The 22,167-nt window shown below is 35.7% G+C and overlaps 5 protein-coding genes across 14 annotated transcripts; 3 read left to right on the forward strand and 2 right to left on the reverse strand.

Annotated features, from left to right (window-relative positions):
• Window positions 1–113: 113 nt before the first annotated feature.
• Window positions 114–2,472, forward strand: LOC105199313. Its single transcript, XM_011166333.3, has 4 exons — window positions 114–387; window positions 1,740–1,801; window positions 1,916–2,030; window positions 2,102–2,472. The coding sequence occupies exons 1-4, from the start codon at window positions 353–355 to the stop codon at window positions 2,163–2,165; spliced, it is 276 nt and encodes a 91-aa protein (XP_011164635.1). The 5' UTR covers window positions 114–352; the 3' UTR covers window positions 2,166–2,472.
• On the reverse strand, window positions 2,221–5,258 carry LOC105199311 (protein RFT1 homolog). Of its 2 annotated transcripts, XM_011166331.3 has the most exons (8): window positions 4,829–5,258; window positions 4,432–4,634; window positions 4,036–4,222; window positions 3,681–3,965; window positions 3,479–3,610; window positions 3,287–3,418; window positions 2,710–3,210; window positions 2,221–2,627 (listed from the first exon to the last, which is right to left on the reverse strand). In XM_011166331.3, exons 1-8 carry the CDS (start codon window positions 4,886–4,888, stop codon window positions 2,469–2,471), a joined length of 1,659 nt encoding a protein of 552 aa, XP_011164633.2. In that variant the 5' UTR covers window positions 4,889–5,258; the 3' UTR covers window positions 2,221–2,468. The 2 variants fall into 2 exon arrangements, with proteins under 2 accessions (XP_011164633.2, XP_011164634.2); XM_011166332.3 differs by lacking the exon at window positions 4,829–5,258 and having other exon boundaries at window positions 4,554–4,622.
• A 1,410-nt stretch (window positions 5,259–6,668) lies between these two features.
• On the forward strand, window positions 6,669–12,252 carry LOC105199314 (pantothenate kinase 1). 8 transcript variants are annotated; one of them, XM_011166339.3, is made up of 11 exons: window positions 6,669–7,116; window positions 7,696–7,763; window positions 8,143–8,318; window positions 9,388–9,566; window positions 9,654–9,827; window positions 9,909–10,076; window positions 10,151–10,227; window positions 10,301–10,477; window positions 10,664–10,799; window positions 10,873–10,986; window positions 11,060–12,252. In XM_011166339.3, exons 3-11 carry the CDS (start codon window positions 8,195–8,197, stop codon window positions 11,111–11,113), a joined length of 1,203 nt encoding a protein of 400 aa, XP_011164641.1. In that variant the 5' UTR covers window positions 6,669–7,116; window positions 7,696–7,763; window positions 8,143–8,194; the 3' UTR covers window positions 11,114–12,252. The 8 variants fall into 8 exon arrangements, with proteins under 8 accessions (XP_011164641.1, XP_011164639.1, XP_011164642.1 ...); XM_011166337.3 differs by having other exon boundaries at window positions 6,669–7,024; XM_011166334.3 differs by lacking the exon at window positions 6,669–7,116 and adding an exon at window positions 7,123–7,620.
• Window positions 12,253–12,377: 125 nt separating this feature from the next.
• LOC105199315 (dynein regulatory complex subunit 4) lies at window positions 12,378–15,506 on the forward strand. Its single transcript, XM_011166344.3, has 8 exons — window positions 12,378–12,678; window positions 12,883–13,100; window positions 13,169–13,430; window positions 13,524–13,784; window positions 13,880–14,047; window positions 14,118–14,204; window positions 14,279–14,488; window positions 14,569–15,506. The coding sequence occupies exons 1-8, from the start codon at window positions 12,676–12,678 to the stop codon at window positions 14,782–14,784; spliced, it is 1,425 nt and encodes a 474-aa protein (XP_011164646.2). The 5' UTR covers window positions 12,378–12,675; the 3' UTR covers window positions 14,785–15,506.
• On the reverse strand, window positions 15,062–20,345 carry LOC105199316 (galactoside alpha-(1,2)-fucosyltransferase 2). 2 transcript variants are annotated; one of them, XM_011166346.3, is made up of 3 exons: window positions 19,727–20,345; window positions 17,518–18,209; window positions 15,062–17,379 (listed from the first exon to the last, which is right to left on the reverse strand). In XM_011166346.3, exons 2-3 carry the CDS (start codon window positions 17,988–17,990, stop codon window positions 16,839–16,841), a joined length of 1,014 nt encoding a protein of 337 aa, XP_011164648.1. In that variant the 5' UTR covers window positions 17,991–18,209; window positions 19,727–20,345; the 3' UTR covers window positions 15,062–16,838. The 2 variants fall into 2 exon arrangements, with proteins under 2 accessions (XP_011164648.1, XP_011164649.1); XM_011166347.3 differs by lacking the exon at window positions 19,727–20,345 and adding an exon at window positions 19,503–19,719.
• Window positions 20,346–22,167: the final 1,822 nt, after the last annotated feature.

Below are 22,167 nucleotides of genomic sequence, written 5' to 3' on the forward strand. Positions count from 1 at the left end.
CGACACCTTTCCCAAATTAATTCAGTGCATAATCCGCTCGTGCGATACAATTACGACGGAAAGGAAGGGCAAAGTTCAATTACCGCGTAATGAGGTTCGTTAGGCGACGCTCGGTATATGTCGGGCGATCACGTGGTACATACGTACGTGTGCGTGGCGCGATGTGTGGTGATCTGTCACGCGAGCGACTCAACAACAAACTTCAAGCGGCATTCGCGTGATAAGCTGATACTGCTGATAGGACTGTTGGCATTTCTTTCGAACGGAACGTTCCAATTAATTTCTCGCGAAAACTACTGATCACGGATCGCGCGTGTTAATTAGCTTCGCAAGCGTCGCGAGAGAATCGAGGATGGAACGAAATTTAGTGAAGACACTGGACGATACGTAAGTGTTGTGTCGCGTATAGGTTAGGAAGCCTTTCTCAGTGATTTTGCAATGATTATAAACATTGAATGTTTTCGAATTTTTGTCATTGATAATATTACTTAATATACGTAATTGTGTATGTCTGTTTCTGTATATTAAGCCGGATATACGTTCGAGTAAATTTGTCAAGTATACTTGCAAGTAAACCAAAATGTGTCTACAGTATTTGCAATAACTATGCAGTTTTGTAATCTAGACGTTCCGTTAGGTTTGCACAAGTGTGCCTGTGCAACCATGTATGTGCAATTTAAAAATTATGTGACATACCAAAGAATTATTTCTTAATTAAACAAAAATTAAAAGTCTAACAATAAAAGCGATTGAGAATAAAAGCAATTGTTTTATAAGAACAGATTTTACAGAAAATAAATATAAATAGTTATTTGCTAAATAAAAGTCTGTTTGCATTTTAATTAATATTAGATTGAGTAATTATGAATGTAGAAGGAATGATTAAAGAGCACTTCTTTTGTGTATGTTTCAATATATTTACTTTTATTTGTAATACCAACCATGATCTGATTTGAGCTTGCCATTCTGCTATACATGCTCTGGCTTACTTGAACAAGTCAGTTTGATTCAAGTAAACTAAATATATATTTTTTTTTTTTACATTTCCTTAAGTCTCTTGCATAAATCAAAATAACTGTTTTGTTATCTATATGCCACAACACACTTGCACAAGCATGCTTGGCATGCATACTTGACCAGTTTACTTGAATGTACATGGCCAGTTTTACACTTATTTATAGGATGACATACATCTTTTATTGTAAAGGATAATTTTCTTTTACTCAGCACTAAACATTTTTTTAAAACTTAATTTTGTTCCTTTATTTTAATAATAATTTCCTTTATTTTAATAATATTATAGGAAACCTTTCTAATTAGCTCCAGTCTAATATTATATTAATGAGCAAGTTTTTACAAAAACAATGAACATTTGTCCAAAATTTAGTTTTATGTAATATATAATTTATTTTATCTTTTGGTAATTTTATTTTTTTAAATTAACATTCAGATTAAATCTTTTATTTTTTAATATTTCAAACCTATTTTAGACTTAAATCAAGAGTTTATTCTAACAGTCAAATCAATTTTAAACTATTAGAAAAATACACAAGAAAATTTCATAATGTGCAGAACCTGACAGTTGCAAACTAATTTAGAAACATGTAGGAATATAGTCTATAATTTTTATGTTCTGTTCTTTATTTTCTCTAAGAAAATATGTTCACTGATATACTTTCTTGCTACTAATTAATCTTGAGGTTAATAACAATCTATGAAGTTGTTATTATTGTATACAGGTATGATAAGGAGGGCATTGTTGGCTGTGTGCTGGCTGATCATGCTGGTCTCTGTTTAGGAGGTAAGTCATCAAAGATACAAATAAAAGAGATGTAAACATCATGAGAAAACTGCAAGCATGAAATTTATATGCAACAAAAATTAGCATAAATTAATTATAAATAAACTTTTACAGTTAAAGGCGATGCATCGAGTGACAGTGCCGGGTTGATAGCAGCCATAGCAGATCTAGTTGCAAAACTGGAGCCGAAATCTGGGTCGCCAATTATATCGCTTCAAAATGATAACAGGTAAGCGAAATATCAAACAGTGATACGATATTTTCAAACGTAAAATGAAAATTTGCTTCATTGAATTTTAGGCAATGTATTATACTTCGCAAAGAACCTGTAGTTGGTGCTGTATATAAAGATGTATCGACTTGAAATAATCACTGTTGTATACATGGTTAAAACTTATTTATATCCAAAATAAGATGTCTTTTTTTTTACAAAAATATTTTATCATTTAGGTGTTAAGTACATGTGCGAGTTGTTAATAAATAAAACAAAATTTAATATATGTAAGAATAGTTCTCATCGTATAAGAATTTATAGGCAATATAAACTAATTGTAGAAAAAATAACTGTTTATATATGATCTTTTAACGTTTTACAAGATCTTGTGATAAATCTGTAGTTGATTTATGTACATAAATCATAAATAAAATAGTTTACTGTACATTAGAATCAATCACTCTTCTTCTGTTTGTTTCTTCTTTCGTACCATTTGCTCATGGCGAGTTCGATTAACTCATAATTTTCATATATCCAAGCTATAAGTACAATCACGAACATTGTTACACCAATCAGTAGATGCAACATTTTTTGAGTCGGGAAGAAGTAAGCCTAAAATAGTAAAAGAGATTATCTTAACGCTACGCGATTTTAGCTTGTATACGTACATATAGTCATATCAAGGATACATTACATGTGACAAACTAGTGATGAATCCTGCAACGAGTAGACATGCGGAGAACATGGGCTTTGGTACGAGTCCGCGTAATGGACGATAGATCGTGTCCTGGTGTCTCTTACTGATGAATCTTGCTGAATGTATGATTCTCAAAAACATATTCACGCAATTGCCACAGATAAAGCCAACCGGGCCTAACCAGATAGTAAGCAAATATGATGCACCCAGGAACGTGATCGAATGGCAGACCATGATCAAGTTGCTGTTGTTTATGGTCGCGCTGTCGGCCGTTGCATTAGTGTAGCACTCGGTTACACCATTGATTCCTAACAGTAACACGGCAAAACAGTGTACTCTTAGCAAGCAAACAGGTAAGGGTAAAATCAGCTTCGAGCCGCCGTACAACCAGAGCAACATGCTCGAGTAAGACTGGCCAAATACTAGAACAACCAGACCGATGCATGTAACAACGGAACACAAATGTGTCAATACATTCACACTTTCTTGTACTTTCATCTGAAAATATTATAGTTTATAAATATGTATGTAAAATTGTATAATAAGTATGGAAGGGTGCAACGCAGATATTTACTGGATTCTGATCAGATATCGCTTTATCCCTTTTCACTATTTGCGTAAAGTAAAAGTATCCACTATCCTCGATTGGACGGAAAATAAATCTAGCGGCTAACGAACCCATATTATTCACAATCTCGTAGATACCCTTAAAGAAAGAAATAAAAGTTAGCGTATGATGACGATATCGCGATACGTATTAACAAACCTGTTCTGTAAATGTTAATATTGGCATTATAGTCATGATCAATCTTTCGCCTTCTGTTAAAATCTGCTTTAGTATTCCTTGCCTGAAGAAACTCCATGTGAGGATAGTTAACTTTCTATCAAGATACGAATCCTACGGAGTAACTGTTACACTGTTCTTATACGACGACAAAATATAACGATGCATTTGCATTAATACATACGTGATTTTCTAACTGGCCAGGTAGAAAATCTTTTATAGCGTGAAAGGGAAACTCCCTTATCACATATTCGTCACTGCTGTCTTTTAAAGACATTCTTCGTTTCTGTGTGCATTTATTCAATTTCTCGATATGACGGTGAAAATATACGTAATGACTAGTTGTGTAAAATACTGCCGCAACAAGCTGAGCGATGCCGAATGCGAGTAACGCGTTTTCAGGATAATATAATATTAGCGGAACAAACGTCATTGTGCGAATAACGATCATGATCGTATCTAGAATTATCTGAAAGAATAAGCATAGTAGTGAAACGTTCGTCTATCGTGAGTTTTAGCCTCTGTCTCCCTTGCCTTACTTTAAGCCTAACGAAGAGAAATGCACTCGCAGCTAATTGAACGACTAAGGAAGACAGTTCTATGACACATGATAATCCAACTGCCCAAACTGCAAACGTGTAGTACGGTGGTAACGCCTCTGTGGTAGAGAGCAAGAACAACCAAATGTATCCAAAGAAGAAGGACATCACAACGCATATAGGTACTCTAGAATAAGTTAATTAACCCATACAATTTTGTTAAAGGGAAAAAATGAGTTCTTTCAAAAATCAAACTGATTGACTCCACTTTTTTGTTTAAATTTCTTAGCATACACTTATCTTTACAATCTCATCAATTTTCTCTACTTTTTATTTCGTGGAACTGATCAGTTCAGCTTCTGAGATGCTCAATTATTGTGTACATAGTGAACTAACGTCAGCCAAAGTAGATTCACAACTTGGGCCCAGTTATGTTCTACTGTGTTAGTCAGACATGCTTTCATGAAGGGTTCGCGCGACAGGAACAGTATCATAGATTCCAGTAGGAGTAGTCTTACGTTAATGACACCCAGAATCGCTTGACCCACATGACGTATAACAAATGCATTCAGACCAAATGTAACGCAGCGACAGAAGATCTGTGGAAAAAATCTTTTTGAAATTTTGCATGAAGTGGCATACAGAAGAAGGTGTCTCTGATCAGATTAAAACGAGCAATATATTCGAACGTCGTGAAAGGGGACCTGCAAGTGCAGCGAGATCCAAAAGAAGTTTCAGGACACTTGGGTAGTTCGTTTATAACTCGCTTGTAACACCGATTTTATCAGCGTACCTGAAATATAATGCTGAACGAGGCATTCTCCAAGCTGCTTTTCAGAATACTCGGCGGCATTTTTGGGCCGATAGAAGCATGAATAGATTCGAGATTCCCACCGGGAGACGTGGGAAAACGTCAATGCAGCCCCGTTGAGGTTAAGTGAGGTTATGTGAGACAATTATGATCGTGGGGACAATCGAGACAACGTTCAGTGATCATCTCTCGGCTCTTCGGTTTTGTGCGAGCCGCCGATCTCTTTGATTACATAGGATCGATTTCGTAATTGAGAGAAAAAAAGAAGATGACAACTGTATCAGCGTGATAACATTTTGTGACGTAACCACCACGTTCAACCACGTCGTAATGTGTGGTTTACACGATGCTATTTTTCGCTGCTCATTGGAAAAAAGTAGCGTGTAAATTGACCTTGTCGCTGATTGAGGATGATGACTAAACTTCGACTAAATTTTGATTAATTTAATCAGTGATGAACTTGTTAGGTACTGCTTTCGACTATTTCATACATATTAATAAATAATAAGTATCCGTTCATTAACGGATAATTTATTTATTAATATGTATTAAAGTCAAGGCCCGTGCAAATTTATGTTAGAAATTTTACTGTGAGCAATTCTGCCAATCAATTTAATTGGTAAATTAAATTATCAAGTAATAGCAGTATTATTTTGTTAATATAATAAACTAATCAATTTTTTGTTGTATGGAAAGAAAGATGAGTCCAAGGATGATGAATTATTATTTTAAATAATTATGCCGGTTGAATTAATCATTTTAATCGAAGGTCAGTCGTAGTGATTTCTTGAAAGACTGAGATTAACAACAATTGGTAATCTCTGAAAAAGTGGATGGATACTTAATATATAATACGTTTTTTTTTTGTTTCTGTGAAAATGATGAACACAAGCATCGATGAATAATTCAAGGATGAGAATGTTTTTTAAATTACAAAATTTTCTTTAATACCAGATCGAACAATAAGACGCTGCATAATTTTTTGATAGTTGGAAATAACTGATTTGAATTGCGTTGAAATATTATAAACAATTTTTTACTCTGACTAGAGCAAAATTTATTACTCTCAAATAAAAAACTTTACAAGGCTGCAGAATAAAAAACTGTTTTTTTATTCATAAGTTTTTAAAGTTTTTAGTTTTTTTCAGTTATTTTTAGTTTAGTCGGAAAAATTCTTGTTTACATAGTGATTTAAATCTGCAATAAGTTGAAAATAATAAAAACTAAATATTGATCGAATTTAAATAATTTTAATAAAAAAATAACTAATAAAAAAATAATGTAATTAGCGAAAGCCAAACAATTAAATTATATTAATTGCATGCAACTAAATTTGTTGATTGTTTCCGTACAAATTCTCTTATTAGTATATATTATTTTGAACATTAAAACGTTAATTAGAAAAGAAATCCACAAAGAGAAAAGGAAACTATGCGAAAACATTAACAAGGACGAATATCTACTTTAGACAAGGAAGGAAAAAAAACGTCAACGTGCGATCAGCTGATCGTCTCTGGCGTCGTTTTTGTATTCTGTCATGGCGCATGACGTTTTCTCGTTGATCCGAAACAATCGTTCTAGATAACAATTGTTTCTAATAAAACGCAACAAAAAAAAAAAAAAGAGAAAGCGCAAGTCTTTGTGTAAAGCAAGAGCTAATAGGGTATCGCAAGAATGGATATCCATAGAAGAAGAAAACGAAGACGTCGAGTTGACTCGACGTTTTCTACAAGCGTCCAGTGAACATCGAAAGACTTATCACAAATCGACGTGAAAGTCGTGCGAAAGTGATTAAACGTTACGTTTGGTAAAACATCACGTTGCAATAGTGGAGTAAAATCATATCTTATCGAGCAAGATTGGCTCGGGTGTGCTTATCCCACTTTCATATAATTTTATTTCATGTACGGCAGCCTTTACAGTGATCTGTCGAGGTGGTGTTGCACGCTCGGACCGAGATCGAATCCGGCGTGACGAACGGCGCGTTTCTGTCGCCGCGCGACCCGTTCGTTGTACAGTTATCGCGTCACAACGACATTTATACAGCAACGTCGTGCTATAGTCGCTCGTTCGCTTGCACGCTCGCTCGCTCGCTCGCCCGCACGTCGCGGTCAGTCGAACGGCTCGAGCGGAGCGGAAGAGAACGTACGGGTCGCCGACGGTTGCTGTCCTGTACAAGTGTATATATACGTATATATATATGTGTGTATGTGTGCGTGTATGCGTGTGTGACTTGCGCTGCTCCCAATGCTCTCGTGAAAATCTGATGAGTAAGTATCACGCCGGTTTGGCGTGGAACGTCACGCCATCACCGTCGCTCCTCGTCGCTGACGCGAGTTCTCTGATCGACGTGACGTTCGAGAGCGACGACGACGACGACGACGACGACGACGACGACGGCGACAGCAACGACGGCGACGGCGACGACGCGACGGTTGGTGTGGCCGTGAAGCGGAGCGTAACTCGTGCATCGCAAAGTCCTCTCAAAGATAGCTCGTTGCAAATGTCGAGTCGAAAATATAGCGCGTTGTAACATGTTGCCAATAGATCAACGTGTCTTAGGAGTAGTTGACGCAAGAAGCTGCGAGGAATGTCACGATAAAAACGGGAGAGAGAGATCGATAACGTTTAGATAATTAATTATTTATCGTATGCGTTTACATAACGCGATATTCTCCGGGTTCGCTGTTGTTTGAAAGCTAATAGTCGATGAATGATTTAGATGCCGGGTGCTATCGTATCCGCGCATTGTTATCAAAATACGAATTGTAAATGTGTGTAATGTACTTTTATACTTGTTGCTTTGCAATGTTTCAACTATAACTAATATATTATTCCTTGTTTATTAGATTTCATTTTATGAAAAGCAAACAGATGATGTAAAATAGAATATGAAGTTGTATTTAATACAGTCCTAGTAAGTGTACAAGAATGTAAAAAACGATTTTAAATAATGCATAAAAATGTGCATAATCTATGAGCTTGCTTACGTATTACAATGTTCTTTATGTAAATGCGTTTGCATGAGTGTGTTTGTCTGAGTTATATATTGTGTGTGCAAATGGAAAGAATGATCTTTGACTCTTGGCTTAAAAATGATTCTTTGCATGCAATATTTTCAGCAGTTCTCCACGTTTAACGATTAAAAAAAATATATTACTGACCGTTAAGAAAAATCCATTAGAAATTTTATTTGCATGATATTTTAAACATGACGTTATAAAAATAAAAATTGAGCTATTGTCTTTTTTTGAATTTATACTTCAAAAGTTTTTTAATGTATGTATCTTTTTCAGCAAATACATTATTTATCATAACAGAGGGATCTGAGGTGGTCTATTCTAAGCAATGAGTCCACATAGCCAAAAGAACAATTTAACTCCAAAAGACATGCAGTCTAACGGATACTCTGCTGGCAATACCATGGCCACAGAAGCAAGGAATCATTCATCTCCTTGTGAGTCAGTGGATTGTATGTGTGCTTAGATTGCCAATTTTTTACTTTTTATCATATACTACGTTGCTTGCTGCACATTGTTTGCGAATGATGTTTAGTACTTTATATTTTGTGTTATAATTATTTTTTTTTTTAATTTTTGATGTTAAAATAGAATAATTGCGTATATAATACAAATAACTAAGCAATGATATATCTAGATCAATACAAGCTGACAAATGCAGATGTTCATACAGCTGCAGTGTTTTCAATGCCTCAAAATAATTGTTTGCACATGTACTTTAGCAAGATGTTATTAACGTTATCAATTGATTGTCAGTTAATAGTCAACCTTGACTGAAAATAGAGGTCAAAACTGACTAATGAAACTATATAAATAATACATGTGGAAAAGGCTACAAACTGGATATATCATATGTCCATACTATCTAATGTTATGAATATTGTACTGAGTGATTATGTACATTAGGAATATTGCGTTATACAATTGGTCTTTTTAGCTAAACTTTTTGCACAGTTCAGCTTTCTTCTTTTTCTATCCACGATGAAGAGAAAAAGAATTGCTCAATAAGTGCAACTGAAAAGGACAGACTATATATATCTGATAAGTTGTACAAAATAATTATTATATTGCGTGGACGTCTACGTTTGTTGGCTCATGCTGGCTTGAATATCATTGCTTAGATTTTTCTATTAATAAATATCATATATTTTGTTTCTAATTTTAATTTTGTCGAGTTAAACATATGTAGAGTTAGATGCTTGCAACAAGAACGTTATCATTACTTCGCTTGATTATCACTTAAAAAGACATTTAGATATTAAGGTAAATTCTCTGATATTTATATATATTTTTACATTTTATTGCCACAATTTTTCTGCATAACATGCCTATTAGTAATCATAATAATCATTCTAAAAATTAATAATAATTATTCTAAAAATTTACTCTAGCATACAATTTTTGTAAAATTGTGCTTTTCTAATTGCTAATAATTATTGCATTTTTTACAAAATGTATTTTCACTATCACATCTTTACACAAGTTGCAAGATGAAATACTAATCGTACATGATTATTACAGCAATGCCTTGGTTTGGGATGGATATCGGTGGTACATTGTGCAAATTAGTGTACTTTGAGCCAAAGGATATAACGAGAGATGAGGCAGATGCAGAAGTTGAGACATTGAAAAATATTCGTCGATATCTCACTAAAAATTCGGCATATGGAAAAACTGGTCATCGTGATACGCATTTACAAGTAAGCTATGTGTTAAATACTTAACTTTCTACAATTTATCTGGTTATATAGACCCGTTATTAAAATTTACTTTAACGATTGTTTCAGATGGATAATGCCTGCATTAGAAACAGACGAGGAACGTTACATTTCATTAGATTTCCCACATGTGAAATGGGAAATTTTTTAGCACTAGCAAAGTCAAAAGGTATGGCGAATCTTGTGACTACTGTTTGTGCGACTGGTGGTGGTGCTTTTAAATTCGAAGATAATTTCAAACAGGTTTGAAAAATCGCTTATTCTTACTTCTGTTTTGCTATAATTGCTAATAATTGTTAAAATATAATAACACATTTCTGACAGGAAGTAAATATGAATTTGGCAAAGTTCGATGAATTAGATAGTTTAATACGCGGAATGCTCTATATAGAAACTACGAATCCACATGAATGCTATTATTGGGCGGATCCTACCGATGATAGTAAATGCCAAAAAGTACCCTACGACTTTTCTGAACCATATCCTTTTTTGGTAAGATCATATAGAAATATTTCGTTATGAGTTCTTTTGGTTGAAGGAATTACTGATTTATTATTATCTTGCAGCTTGTTAATATAGGCTCTGGAGTAAGCATACTAGCTGTATACGGACCAGAAAATTATAAAAGAATATCTGGGACAAGGTAACTTGCATGTATACTTTGTAATAAAATATTTGTTGTGAAATAATAGCAATAACATTTAATTGTCTTATAGTTTAGGTGGTGGTACATTCTTGGGATTATGTTGTCTGCTTACCGGATGCAACACGTTTGAAGAAGCAATAGGGTTAGCAACGGGCGGCGATAATACAAGAGTGGATAAATTGGTTAAGGATATATACGGCGGTGATTATGGTCCTTTTGGTCTTCCTGGAGATTTAGTTGCCAGCAGGTACAACTAAAAAGCACATTATTAACACCTATTCTAAGATATAATTTTTTTAAGAAGACCTATAAATGGACCTATCTCTTTTTGTTTTTCTACAAAAAATTTAAGAAATTTGAGTCTTGTAACTCTAGATGTATATGACTTCTTAATTTTGATTTTTACTTACTCCTGTTTTCTTATTTTACTTAGTTTTGGACAAATGAATTCCAAAGATCGCAGAAATACTGTCACAAAGGAAGATCTAGCGCGTGCAACTCTTGTTACTATCACAAATAACATCGGTTCTATTGCGCGTATGTGTGCTGTTAATGAAAAAATTGAAAGGGTAATATATATATATAATTTATTTTTGCATATAATGTCTCAAATTGGTCGTTTATAATAATTTTTGTTTCTAGGTTGTATTTGTAGGGAATTTTCTTAGGGTAAATCCCATATCGATGAAGTTGTTGGCCTATGCTATGGATTATTGGTCTAAAGGAACTTTGAAAGCCCTGTTTTTGGAACATGAAGTAAAAATCTAACTGAAAGCTCATATTTTAAAATGCTATTCAGATATTGTAGAGTATCATGTCTTGATTTCAGGGTTACTTCGGCGCGGTAGGATGCCTATTACAATTTAATGGTGAATCAAGCTAAACAAAACGTTGGGGAAATAGTCATATAACATACAGCATTCCATACGACCAACTTCGCAGAACATTTCTAGAGTGAACAAGATTGTTTTACGTGATCATATTTATTTTTGTTATATTCTTTTTAATTATTCATGAATCTACAATCTATTGAATAATTGTTTATTATACTGAAACGGAAAAATCTTGATATTTAAGTAGTAGGATTAAGGGGATATTTATCAAGTGTCATTGTATAATTTATCACTATTTTTTGAATGTAGGAAAAAAATAATTGTGTCAAAATATTTCTTTTCTTTTTGGTCGGAGGGTAATTATGTCGATATAATTGTTCAATTACGAGCACAAATCTAACACGACTCGGCAGATAGAATCGCTAATGGACCAAATCCAGAGGGATTAAGGATTGCCTCTCCTTCCGATGTTCGTTACATGCCGTATAGACTAGTTCTACCTCATAATTTATATTGTAAAGTTTTTCTACAAATGTGCACAGGTTTTTATGTATATAAGTAATGTGGTAATCGTTATCACACTTGCACATCTTTTCGTAAATTTATAATCGAATAGGATCATTGTAACGGGAAATACTTTCGCACTAATTGTTAATATTTATAGTTGTGTTATTAATGCATTGCGTGTGAACAAAATGAAGTTTTAATTGAATATTCATGTATTTTTTAAACAAAACATTATTCATTCGCATGTTGCTAATCTGACAATTCCATAAATTAAACATTTTTTATATCACACCAGAGAGGTATCTGTAATGTAAAATATATACGTCAGTATATTGCGAAATAACTTAGTACTCTAAGTTGTCAAAGATGTATCAAATATTAAATATTGTTTTTTAAGAAATATGTAATAATGCGAATGAATAAAAATGTATTATTGAAATATTGATATTATCGCACATAAAACATACATATTGTTTTAGAAAATAATAATTGTGACATATCTTTTGTTTTAACTATTGTGACAAATTAATAAAATTTTGAATATATTATTTATAATTTATCGAATAATTTGACATTATTACAAGAGCGTATCCTTGTACAAATGAATAGCTTATTTCTGTTGCAATGTAATGTGGAAGCATGCCAAACAAATTTTAATACAATAAAATATCATTTTAATATACAATGCAAAATGATGTATCTATACTTCCTCATATTAAAATAGAAATAAAATTTTATGATAAATTAAGTAGATAACATAATATGCAAATATATTCTGAATATATTAGTTTCAATATGTTATATACATGTGTTACCTAAGATTTTAATGTGATTTTACATATTTAAAAAAACACGTTTAGAGTCATATAAATCTGCATATATGTATATATGAGGAATAAGAATGCAAGACACGGTTACCTAGCAACGTTCTTACAAACACAGTGCCACTCTAAATGTCAAGCTACCTGAATTGTACAGACTTAGTCAGCTGATGTGAGACTATAGAATTTGTAGTGCTATCATTATTCGCGTTACTTTTTATAAATCTTTGCAGAGATCAGTATATCAAACAAATCTTTTTACGTCTTTTTTGATATCCATAAAAATGGTAAGTTCATTAATTTTAATTATTAACCTGTTATAAAAGCTTTGCGATGATAGATTATCAATATTTTTATTAATATTATCAATTTATCTTTTCTCATTATAAGCATAATTCTATGAATATAATTATGATTTTCCTATTTTCTTTTTCATCTGTTAATTAATATATCTCTAAACTATATGTTAATTATTTAAAAATGATAAAAAGGGTCCCAAGAAAGCAAAAGGAAAAGTGACAGATAACGTTGATGGAGTAGACACATCAAAAATGAATAGGGAGCAATTAGAGATATATGCTCATAAGATATTGGAAGAGATGGAACGCGAACGAGAGGAAAGAAACTTTTTTCAACTAGAAAGGGATAAATTACGAACTTTTTGGGAAATTACAAGGCATCAGCTGGATGAGGCACGTGCTATAATCAGGTACTTTAATGATAATGAAATAGAGATGTAGATAAACGATGTAGATAAACGTATTTAAAATTCTTTAGAAATAAAGAACGTGAGAAAGAAGAATTGGCAGAAAATCACGAAGCTGAACTCAAATTATACAAGCAGAAAGTGAAACACTTGATGTATGAACATCAGACTAATTTATCTGAAACTAAAGCTGATCATCTAGTTGCTCTTAAACTGGCGCAAGATGATCATGTTTTGCAAGAAAATGAGCTTATTAAAGATAAAACAGATCTAAAAAAAACGCAGAAAGAACAGGAATTGGCATATATGAATGAAATTCATGCATTGAAATTGGTAAGACATACTCATAACAATTTGCTATAATGTAAACATTTATTGAATTGTAATTGAAGAAGAATCGTTTATTTTTATATGTACAAAATGTAGCATAATTCGGAGGAAATGAACAATATGATGAAGAAATTTGAGTCTGAAGCGATAGAATTGGAGCAAAAATATGAACAAAAATTAACTAGCCAATATGAGTCCTTAATATTGAAGCATCGCATGGAAATAACTGAAGTGGAAGAGAGAAAGAACGCGCAAATCGCAAATCTGATAAAGAATCACGAGAATGCATTTACCGAAATGAAAAATTATTACAATGACATCACTTTGAATAACTTATCGTTAATTAAAAGCATGAAGGTGAATTCTACTGTTATTATAAATCTCAATTATATAAAAGTCATAATAAGTAAGAATAAAAAAACTTTCAATTAACGCGGCAAATCTTTTAATAGGAACAAATGGAAGTAATGAGAAACAGTGAAGAACGTATGAAAAAGCAAGTACGAGAACTAACAACGGAGAATAAAAAATATTTGGCTGAGCTGAAAGCTTTGCAAGAAACGGCTGCCGACCTAAATCGTCAGCTTGCAAATTACGAGAAAGACAAACAATGTCTAGTTGTTAGTACCTGAAATATTTTTGGCATATAATATAGTGCTGTAAATAACTAAATAATAATAATTATTACAGAATACAAGACGGAGATTGTCCGCAGTGACGAAGGATCTAGAAAATTTAAAATGGGAGAATGAGGTTCTGGAGCTGCGTTTTGAAAAAGTGAGATATTTAAATATACATATACACTAGCTTCAACAAACATATACATACCTTTCTAATACATTTTTATTTAGTGTCAATCCGAGAGAGACGAATTACATTCTAGATTTGTTTCGGCTATATTTGAACTGCAACAGAAAACTGGTTTAAAGAATGTATTATTAGAAAAAAAATTAGAAAAGCTGTCAGATTTACTGGAACAACGCGAGGCGCAGATAAGCGAAGTATTAGCTGCTGCTCAATTGGATCCTGCGGCGGTGGTTAGTGTAAATAAAAAATTAGAGGTATGCATTAAACGTAATGTCATCATGATAATTGAATTAGATATGAATAACATGATAAAAAACGTAATATTTCCTTGTAGGATATGCTTAACAGAAAAAATACTGCAATACAAGATTTACAATATGAATTAGCAAAAGTGTGTAAAGCACATGACGATTTGTTAGCCGCTTATGAAAGTAAATTGCAAGAATATGGAATTCCCAAGGCTGAACTTGGATTTCAGCCCTTGAGGATGAAGATAACCGGTGCAAAATTGGGCTTAGGTCCAGCTGGTCTCGTTACCGTAAATCAGTAATACATTTTATAAATGTTTATAATCGCTTTACAGAAATTTTATATATCTTGTTTGAGAAAATAGTGTCGATAAGTGACATATTTTATTGCTACTTTTACACGGTTTAATGAAAAAGATAATAAGTTTTTAACAAACGGTACAATATTTGAATATTTGACACATGTTTAGTACAGGATATTTGATAATATGCATATTTAATGTGTTTAACAATACTTTCTCGAAAATATGATAAAAAACGATTGGAAAAACCTAAAACATTTCAACATGATACATAGAATTAATTTTGACACAGAGTATTTTTATTCTGTAAAACAAATACATTTTAGCTTATGCGTTATGTCCTCAAAAATTACATAAAATTATCACAGAGAATGTACAGAGTAGACTGTATCGATGCCTGGAAGTTGTATAGTCTCAGCAATTATTCAACATATTTACGCTTTCATGTTTCTATCTATATCTTTCGTCGCAGTTAATGTTGACAATGAAAAATCTGATATTGCACATAACTCATACATTTTTATGATTCCATACTAATTATATAATTTTCCTTTATGCTTCAATATTTTGTTACATATCTAACAACTGACAGGCACAAATACATTGAAGATACATTCATATATAGATATTAACATATAGATATTAGACACTGACTAGTCTAACTTGTAAAACACTGTAAGTCAAATACATCAGGTCACATGGTTAATAAACTTCAAACACTGGCTTTATGTAAAATATTTCCCCATCCGTTTCTCGCGTAATAATAGTAATAGTCTGTGAACTTTTTCATTTTATAATACTTTACGGTTAAGTGAAGAAATAATTTATCATTTGCTCACAGATTTGTAAATATTATACAACACTTTGTATAGATATAATTTTATAATACATATATGTGTGTGTGTATATATATACATATATATGCTTATGTGTATATTAAGAATTTTGGCACAATAAGAAATAGAATCACAGTTGAAATCATTGTACATTATAAGATTTACAGATGGTTTTTGTCAATACGTCGGTTTCGTGTCGATAAAGTGTATGTTACACGCTTGCTAGGATATGAAATGCATATTGAAACGTGTAAACACAATCAACTTGAAACCCCACAACACTAGGCTATATTATAGAAAACTACATAAATTATGAAATAATATATAAAAAATCTAAATCTCGGAAAAGATCACGCGAAACACTAAGAGATTAACCAGATATAATTCTCAGCACTGCAAAATTTAGAATTTATCTGTACGCGTGTTTTTTTTTCTCTCTCTTTGAATTAGGCTCGTTTGGTTACTACCTTTCCTGGAAAAGACATCCACTTTTTTTTTTAATTTTCATTAAATTTTTACGGCCGTGTCGAGTGTGTATCAGAATCGTAGAAAAAATAAGCATCTGTTTTAATTTTAAATATTAGTGGTCCATTGTTCCATTGTAACCTTTTCCTTGAGTTCCTTGAAAAATTCGCTCGCTACGTTTACAGGTGCATCGATTCCTAGCTTGTGTGCGCACACTAAATTTAAATGAGCGTAATATATGCTTAATATCGTTATACAGTATAACGCGTTTATACATATAAAATTTTATGTGATGTAGCAACACACTTTCATTTAATTTTACTACTAGCGAGATACTTATTCATTTGTATGATAAATAAAAGGAAAATATATGAGCATATATATATTATCTAGATAGGAGAAAGGCAAGATACACTTTCAAGTAGTTCAAAATTACTATACTTGCATAGATAACATGTAAATATATAATGATGTAAATATATAATGATTATCCGTGTGGCTTGTGCACACTTGGTCTGTGATCTGATAAGAGTTCTGTTAATTAATTTAAACGGTAAATTGCAAATTTTGTACTTCATTGGTATATTGAAAAAGAATCGTAAGTTTTCGGAAACTCTCTCGTTATAAATTAATTAAAAGTTTTCCAAGAATAATTTATCGCCTTTAAAAAAAATTATGTATTAAAAAAAATGTGCGCATACGATGTAACATAAATGCGTTCTGTTAGTTTTATGCGTTATATGATTTTCTCGTTCAACTCATTATTCTCCAGTTTGGTAGCACATCAGCGATTAATGTAGAAAAGTATGTTGTTACATTGTAAACTACGGTTTCACCGGCGGCCAGAATGGCTCCGAAGGAGCCATAAGTACCATAATCTATTATGCTATGATTGCAGGCGGATAGAACCGCCAGATCTTTCCCTGGGCCTTTGCCATAGTTTTCCGACACGAAGCTGATTCTGTGACGATTGTTGTGCAAGTTATACTTACACCAGACGATATTATCGCTCGTCACTACGAAGATCACGTTGTTATACTTGCCGGCGAAGTAATCCATCGCCGACAGGTAATAACTTACCGGCGCTGGCCGCGTCTTTAACTTCTGCCAAAGATAATCCACGTAATCGGTTCTGCGCACGTGTACGCTGACGTAGGTCGGTGAAGACAGGTTGAATTTTTCCGCCACGCGTTTCAATACTTTCTCCGCGTAGATCCGTAGACTCGGTTTGAACGTGAACTCCCGCCGTACATCATCTAACCAGACCAGTATCAAAGACCAATAAGCCGCGTGCCTAAGAAAAATTCCATTTTTATTTTATTTGAATATATATTTTAAAGGATTAAGAAAGTTATAAAACTCATTTTATTTTCTGTATCATTTTATTTATTTATTTATGCAATTGTGCCATAAAACCTGTAACGATGCTAACCTGGGTATAATGATGTTTTGCTCCGTGCTATTCCATTGCCCGAGCGAATTAACAACCTGACCAACGTCCAAAGTACACCTACCGATGTAGCTAAGTGGCGGGATGCTGAGATTCTCAAAGTGCTCCTCTAGGGTTTTGAGGATGCAGCGCGGCATGAACGGCTCCAAGCCGGTTCTCCGGGCGGTTGCCCACACGGAGGCATATTCCCAGATCTGGTTACCCAGTCTACCGCCCTGCATCGCTGAGACTATGCCATACTTGGGGCAAGGATTGTTGCGCAACTCCGATGCCGGTATACGGACGTGGTTCTTCAGGTTCGAGCGACAGAGTGCCTGCTCGTACGCGGAGATCTTCATGTGACGCGCCGGCGGGGTCGACGTGTACATGGGAAACAGGAAGACGTGGATGCCGAATACCACTAACAGCGCGAGGACTATCGCGCTCGCAAGCACATGCTGTTGAGCGTGACTCATTCTCTCTGCTAATTTTGCGCAACGCAAATTTTTGGGATGCTCTTTTTTCTCTCTATCACTTTCTCTCCCTCACTCTACGTGCTTGCTCTCTACCTTCTCTTCACTACTTTGCTCTGCTTCTGACTTGCTCTGCCTCTACTGGTCGGCCGTTCGCTTCTCGCGCTAGTCCGGCATTTCGTATCTACAGGTGTGCCATGTCCTTTGCTTTCCGACGTACATCTTAACAACAATAAATGAGCGATTAATGAGCGATGAATGTACAGACAATATCGTTTAGGATGATTTATGTAATAATCTCAGGGATATTGAAATATGTAACATGTTTAAGAATACCATGATATTTATTGTATGCTATTATTGAAAATAATATTACGTCATTATTTTTAGAACTAAGGTTGAGATAATTATGCAAGAATATATAATAAGGATAGAAAATTATAGAAATCTGTTTTTAATGTGATAATATGAGTTTATAACATTTTTATATTGTAAAGAAATATTTTAAATATTAATTGAATTAGTTCATGTATATAGAAATTTTCATTACATGGATTTAAAAATTGAATCTCACATTAGATCTAATATTCTTCCGTTTAATTGCACTCTATATATTTCATTCTGAAACATCCTAAGATATTTCTATAGAAATATGTCAAGTAGTTGAAACATAATTTAATCCGCCCCCCCAGATTAAATTGCTTCTTCTTCAGATAATTGAAAAAGGACATGGCTAACACGCAATCACTATGCAAAGCTCGACTAAAATTTCATGCAAGTGATTCCGGCAAATGTAAATTATAATGTCAGCTTCGTATTGTGAGAAAATCAAGTAAATTGAGCTAAATTACCTCAATTTTCTATGTAAATTATGCAGTGACTTATCTTTTTCAAGTGTAGCAAGACTAAATCCAAAAATGGTAATAATAAGAGCATAAAATAATACAGAGAGATATGAAAGAAATATATTTTTAGAACTAAATTATTTTTTACATTTCTGTCAATATCTTTTTTGAATTAAAAAATTATTTGTTTAAATTAAACAAATATTGTGAAGAAATAATTTATTTACATTAAAAAAGACTAATGTCATATCTCGATACATAACGTAAACAATAGATATATAATTAATCCATGTATATGTAATCTTTTATTAATGCACAATCCTGTTGCTAGCAATATTTCATGATTTTTATGTACAAAACGAAGACATTGTTAATCCTCAGGAAAACAAAATGATTTGTGGAAAATCGGTACATGCACGTACTTATTCAAAGTTATTGCGTCGTAAGGATGGGAATTGCGTACGTGACACACATTCTCCCTGAAGCTTTATCGTCAACGTGGCGCATACAGCTCGTCGAGATCAATCCTTGAGAGAGCGAGACCTTTAAGAAACGCGACAAGAAGGTCTCCGAGATCGTTGCGTTCAATAATGTTACAGCCCCCCTCAGTTTCCAGGGTGGAGAGACAGGAGCTGGATGCACCAACAACGTCCCTGTCTTTAAGACTTACCTTCCTCACTTTTATCCCGCGATCGGGTACGTCATCATAAAAGTCTATTCACGATAAAGCGAACGCAACGAATTGCCCGGGATATGTAAATAATCTATCGCCTAGCTTCCGCCCCTTTAAACTTTCGTCCTCCCGGGGTCAGGCGCGAGCTCGGCCGCTCGATCATTCGGTCTCCGGGACAGCGAAGCAACACCTCGTGAACGGCGTCCCCGCGTGATACTCACCTGTTCCGGCGAACTCGGCGCGATTCGCGACGCACAGGTCGAGCCTCGCAACCAGCCGCGAATTCGACTCGCTCATGTTTGCCCGGCGCGGACGCTTGTTGCACCCCGGCCGCCGCCGCCGTCGCCGTCGGACCGTCCTCGTTTCCGCCGTCACCGCCGACGGGCGTCGTCGTCGTCGTCGTCGTCGTCGTCGTCACGTCGCGAGCGCGCAGCGCCGTCAACCGTGAACCGTCCCCGCTTCGCAGCAATCTTCAGGGCGGCGATACTGATGCTCGCTTCACGTCGATCACTTCGCGCGCTGCCGCGCTCCACCCCGCTGCCTCTGGCTCCGCGACACAACGTCGTCGTCCGGCTCGGACGGGGGTGAGCCGCCATCTGCTGCCATCCTCTCCGCTGCCGGGGGATGCTTCTCTCGGGGATGAGAGCGTGACGTCACTCATCGTAGAGCCGGCTGAGCCGGCGCCGGCGCTCGTCGTATGGATTTTTAATTTTCCGTTGGCGCCATTCCGAGGCTCGCCATCTGTCGTCGGCGTCTGTCGATAATTCGCGCTTTCCGCGCGGTATTTACTTCACTTCCGACACTCCGCGAAACTCTCGAAACACTCGCTCGCGTCAAAAACTCGTACGGGACGACGAGGATGCGAGTTGAAATGCGCCGCGACGCGCCATGACTTTCCCCCGTCCCCTCTAACCGACGTATGTACCAGCCGACTGCTGGCACTGCGTAGCAGCGGCGCGCAGGCGCGTGACGTAGCCACGCGCCAGTCACGTCGCTACGCAGTACGCAGTGCCAGCAGTCGGTCGGTTAGGGAGTACGGCGGAAGGTCGCGGTGCGTCGCAGCGCATTTCAACTCGTAATCTCGTATCCTCGTCATCCCGTATGAGTGTTTGAGAGAGTCGTGGACTGCCGAAAGTGAAGTGTCGGCCTTCGTACCGACATCCGTCGGGTCGAATACATGGTGCGAAGTCGTGTCGCGTTCAGTCGTGTTTCGCAGCTTCTCCGTTGCCTCTTATTCCGAGTTTTTGACACGCGTGAGCATCAGGAGGGTCTCGAGTTTCGTTCGCGCGTTCGTGCCAAGTATGGATCAAGACGAATCGTCGTGAGGAGAATCTTGGATCCTTCGTGTCGCTCAGACGACAATGATCGGTCGGAATGGCACAAAATCGCGTCGCGCGTTCAATCGCGTTTTCTCAGTTGTCCCATATACCGTATCTCGAATTTTCGACGGGCGTGAGTACCGGGGGTGCCGAAAACGAACCAAGTGTCGATTACCATCGTTTGTACCAAGTATGAATCGAAAGGAGGAGGATCTTGTATCTTCAAAAGCGACGGCTGAGACTACGAGACGAAGCTGGACGGAGCGATCAGCGAACGGTGAGTCAATTTTTATTTGTGCGAGTATCTACTGTTTATTCGCCCCCACATTTCAGTATTTGTGTCTCGTCCTGATTAAATCGCATAAATTGTGACTCAATAAATCGCGTATAAACCGTTAGGATAGAAAAAATTTAAACTTCGTGTACGCGCGCTCGGCACTCATCCCTTCGCCAGGCGTGCCAACAGACGCAATTGATGTGCTTTCGGAGGTATTGACCGACTGTATGTATATACATTGGCATCGTAGTGTATGTTCACGTTGTAGAGATGGCGTATGGTGTCTCGAAAAATCGCATCAGCTAAATCGTGGACATGGCCATTCTCAGGCTTTTTCTTCTCTTCTTCCTTTCGATTTTCTCATAAAATCTATCCTATCCAAGTTTTTTTTTTATGCGTGCTGCGAGAGGCTTTTGCGATTGATCAGCGCTAATTGCGCATTCCACGATTTCCGCTCAATGGGAAATAGGAAAATACACCTTAGTGGAGCGGAATCGGCGGAATGAAGCCGCTACCAATCACAGTTCCGCAGTTCTGCCATTCCGCATCCCATGTGAGCGCACCTTCAAGGACGGAGGCTCCTCTCGTCTCGTAGTGAAAAGAGGAGAACAATATAAGTAAGCGTTGCGTTTATTTCAAATTTTAATTGCGAATTGCTGCTTTTGTTGAGTAGTCGCGATAACGCATTGCGCCACTGCCTGCCGCTGAAAACGAACGCGCTTTCATAATTTTACGTCTGTATGTCTCTCCAACGCGTTTTCTTTCGGTGAGAAAAAAGCCGTATCTGTAAATTTCGCGGAAGAAAAGCGAGAAAAACCAAGTACGGAAAGCGCCGCGTTGAAGCGAACGGGAAGACACGCAATCGAATATAAATTCACTGACTTCGCTTGTTCAGCGTTTACATATTATGCTACTATTTTTCAAGTTGCAAAATTAACTTTTGTTTAAACTGAAATTACAGCCGCACCTCTCGCGGCAGCAGCATTCGGCATTACCAGCGGTTGCTATTGTCCGCGAGAGAGAGAGAGAGAGAGAGAGAGAGAGAGAGAGAGAGAGAGAGAGAGAG

The sequence above is a fragment of the Solenopsis invicta genome, chromosome 16 (assembly GCF_016802725.1).
Source record: "Solenopsis invicta isolate M01_SB chromosome 16, UNIL_Sinv_3.0, whole genome shotgun sequence".
NCBI classification, from domain to species: domain Eukaryota; kingdom Metazoa; phylum Arthropoda; class Insecta; order Hymenoptera; family Formicidae; genus Solenopsis; species Solenopsis invicta.

Bases quoted from the DNA above. Each gene is read 5' to 3' on its own strand.
- LOC105199313 (XM_011166333.3), top strand. From the start codon at position 353: ATGGAACGAAATTTAGTGAAGACACTGGACGATAC. The intron at 1,802-1,915 runs GTAAGTCATCAA...AAACTTTTACAG, and splicing joins TGCTGGTCTCTGTTTAGGAG to TTAAAGGCGATGCATCGAGT. The intron at 2,031-2,101 runs GTAAGCGAAATA...ATTGAATTTTAG, and splicing joins TCGCTTCAAAATGATAACAG to GCAATGTATTATACTTCGCA.
- LOC105199315 (XM_011166344.3), top strand. The intron at 13,431-13,523 runs GTAAGACATACT...TACAAAATGTAG, and splicing joins AAATTCATGCATTGAAATTG to CATAATTCGGAGGAAATGAA. The intron at 14,489-14,568 runs GTATGCATTAAA...ATTTCCTTGTAG, and splicing joins GTGTAAATAAAAAATTAGAG to GATATGCTTAACAGAAAAAA.
- LOC105199311 (XM_011166331.3), bottom strand. From the start codon at position 4,888: ATGCCGCCGAGTATTCTGAAAAGCAGCTTGGAGAATGCCTCGTTCAGC. The intron at 4,635-4,828 runs GTACGCTGATAA...TTTTTTCCACAG, and splicing joins CGTTCAGCATTATATTTCAG to ATCTTCTGTCGCTGCGTTAC. The intron at 3,211-3,286 runs GTAAATATCTGC...TAATATTTTCAG, and splicing joins CGATATCTGATCAGAATCCA to ATGAAAGTACAAGAAAGTGT.
- LOC105199314 (XM_011166339.3), top strand. From the start codon at position 8,195: ATGAGTCCACATAGCCAAAAGAACAATTTAACTCCAAAAGACATGCAG. The intron at 9,567-9,653 runs GTAAGCTATGTG...CGATTGTTTCAG, and splicing joins ATCGTGATACGCATTTACAA to ATGGATAATGCCTGCATTAG. The intron at 9,828-9,908 runs GTTTGAAAAATC...CATTTCTGACAG, and splicing joins TCGAAGATAATTTCAAACAG to GAAGTAAATATGAATTTGGC.
- LOC105199316 (XM_011166346.3), bottom strand. From the start codon at position 17,990: ATGAGTCACGCTCAACAGCATGTGCTTGCGAGCGCGATAGTCCTCGCG. The intron at 17,380-17,517 runs GTTAGCATCGTT...AATTTTTCTTAG, and splicing joins CAAAACATCATTATACCCAG to GCACGCGGCTTATTGGTCTT.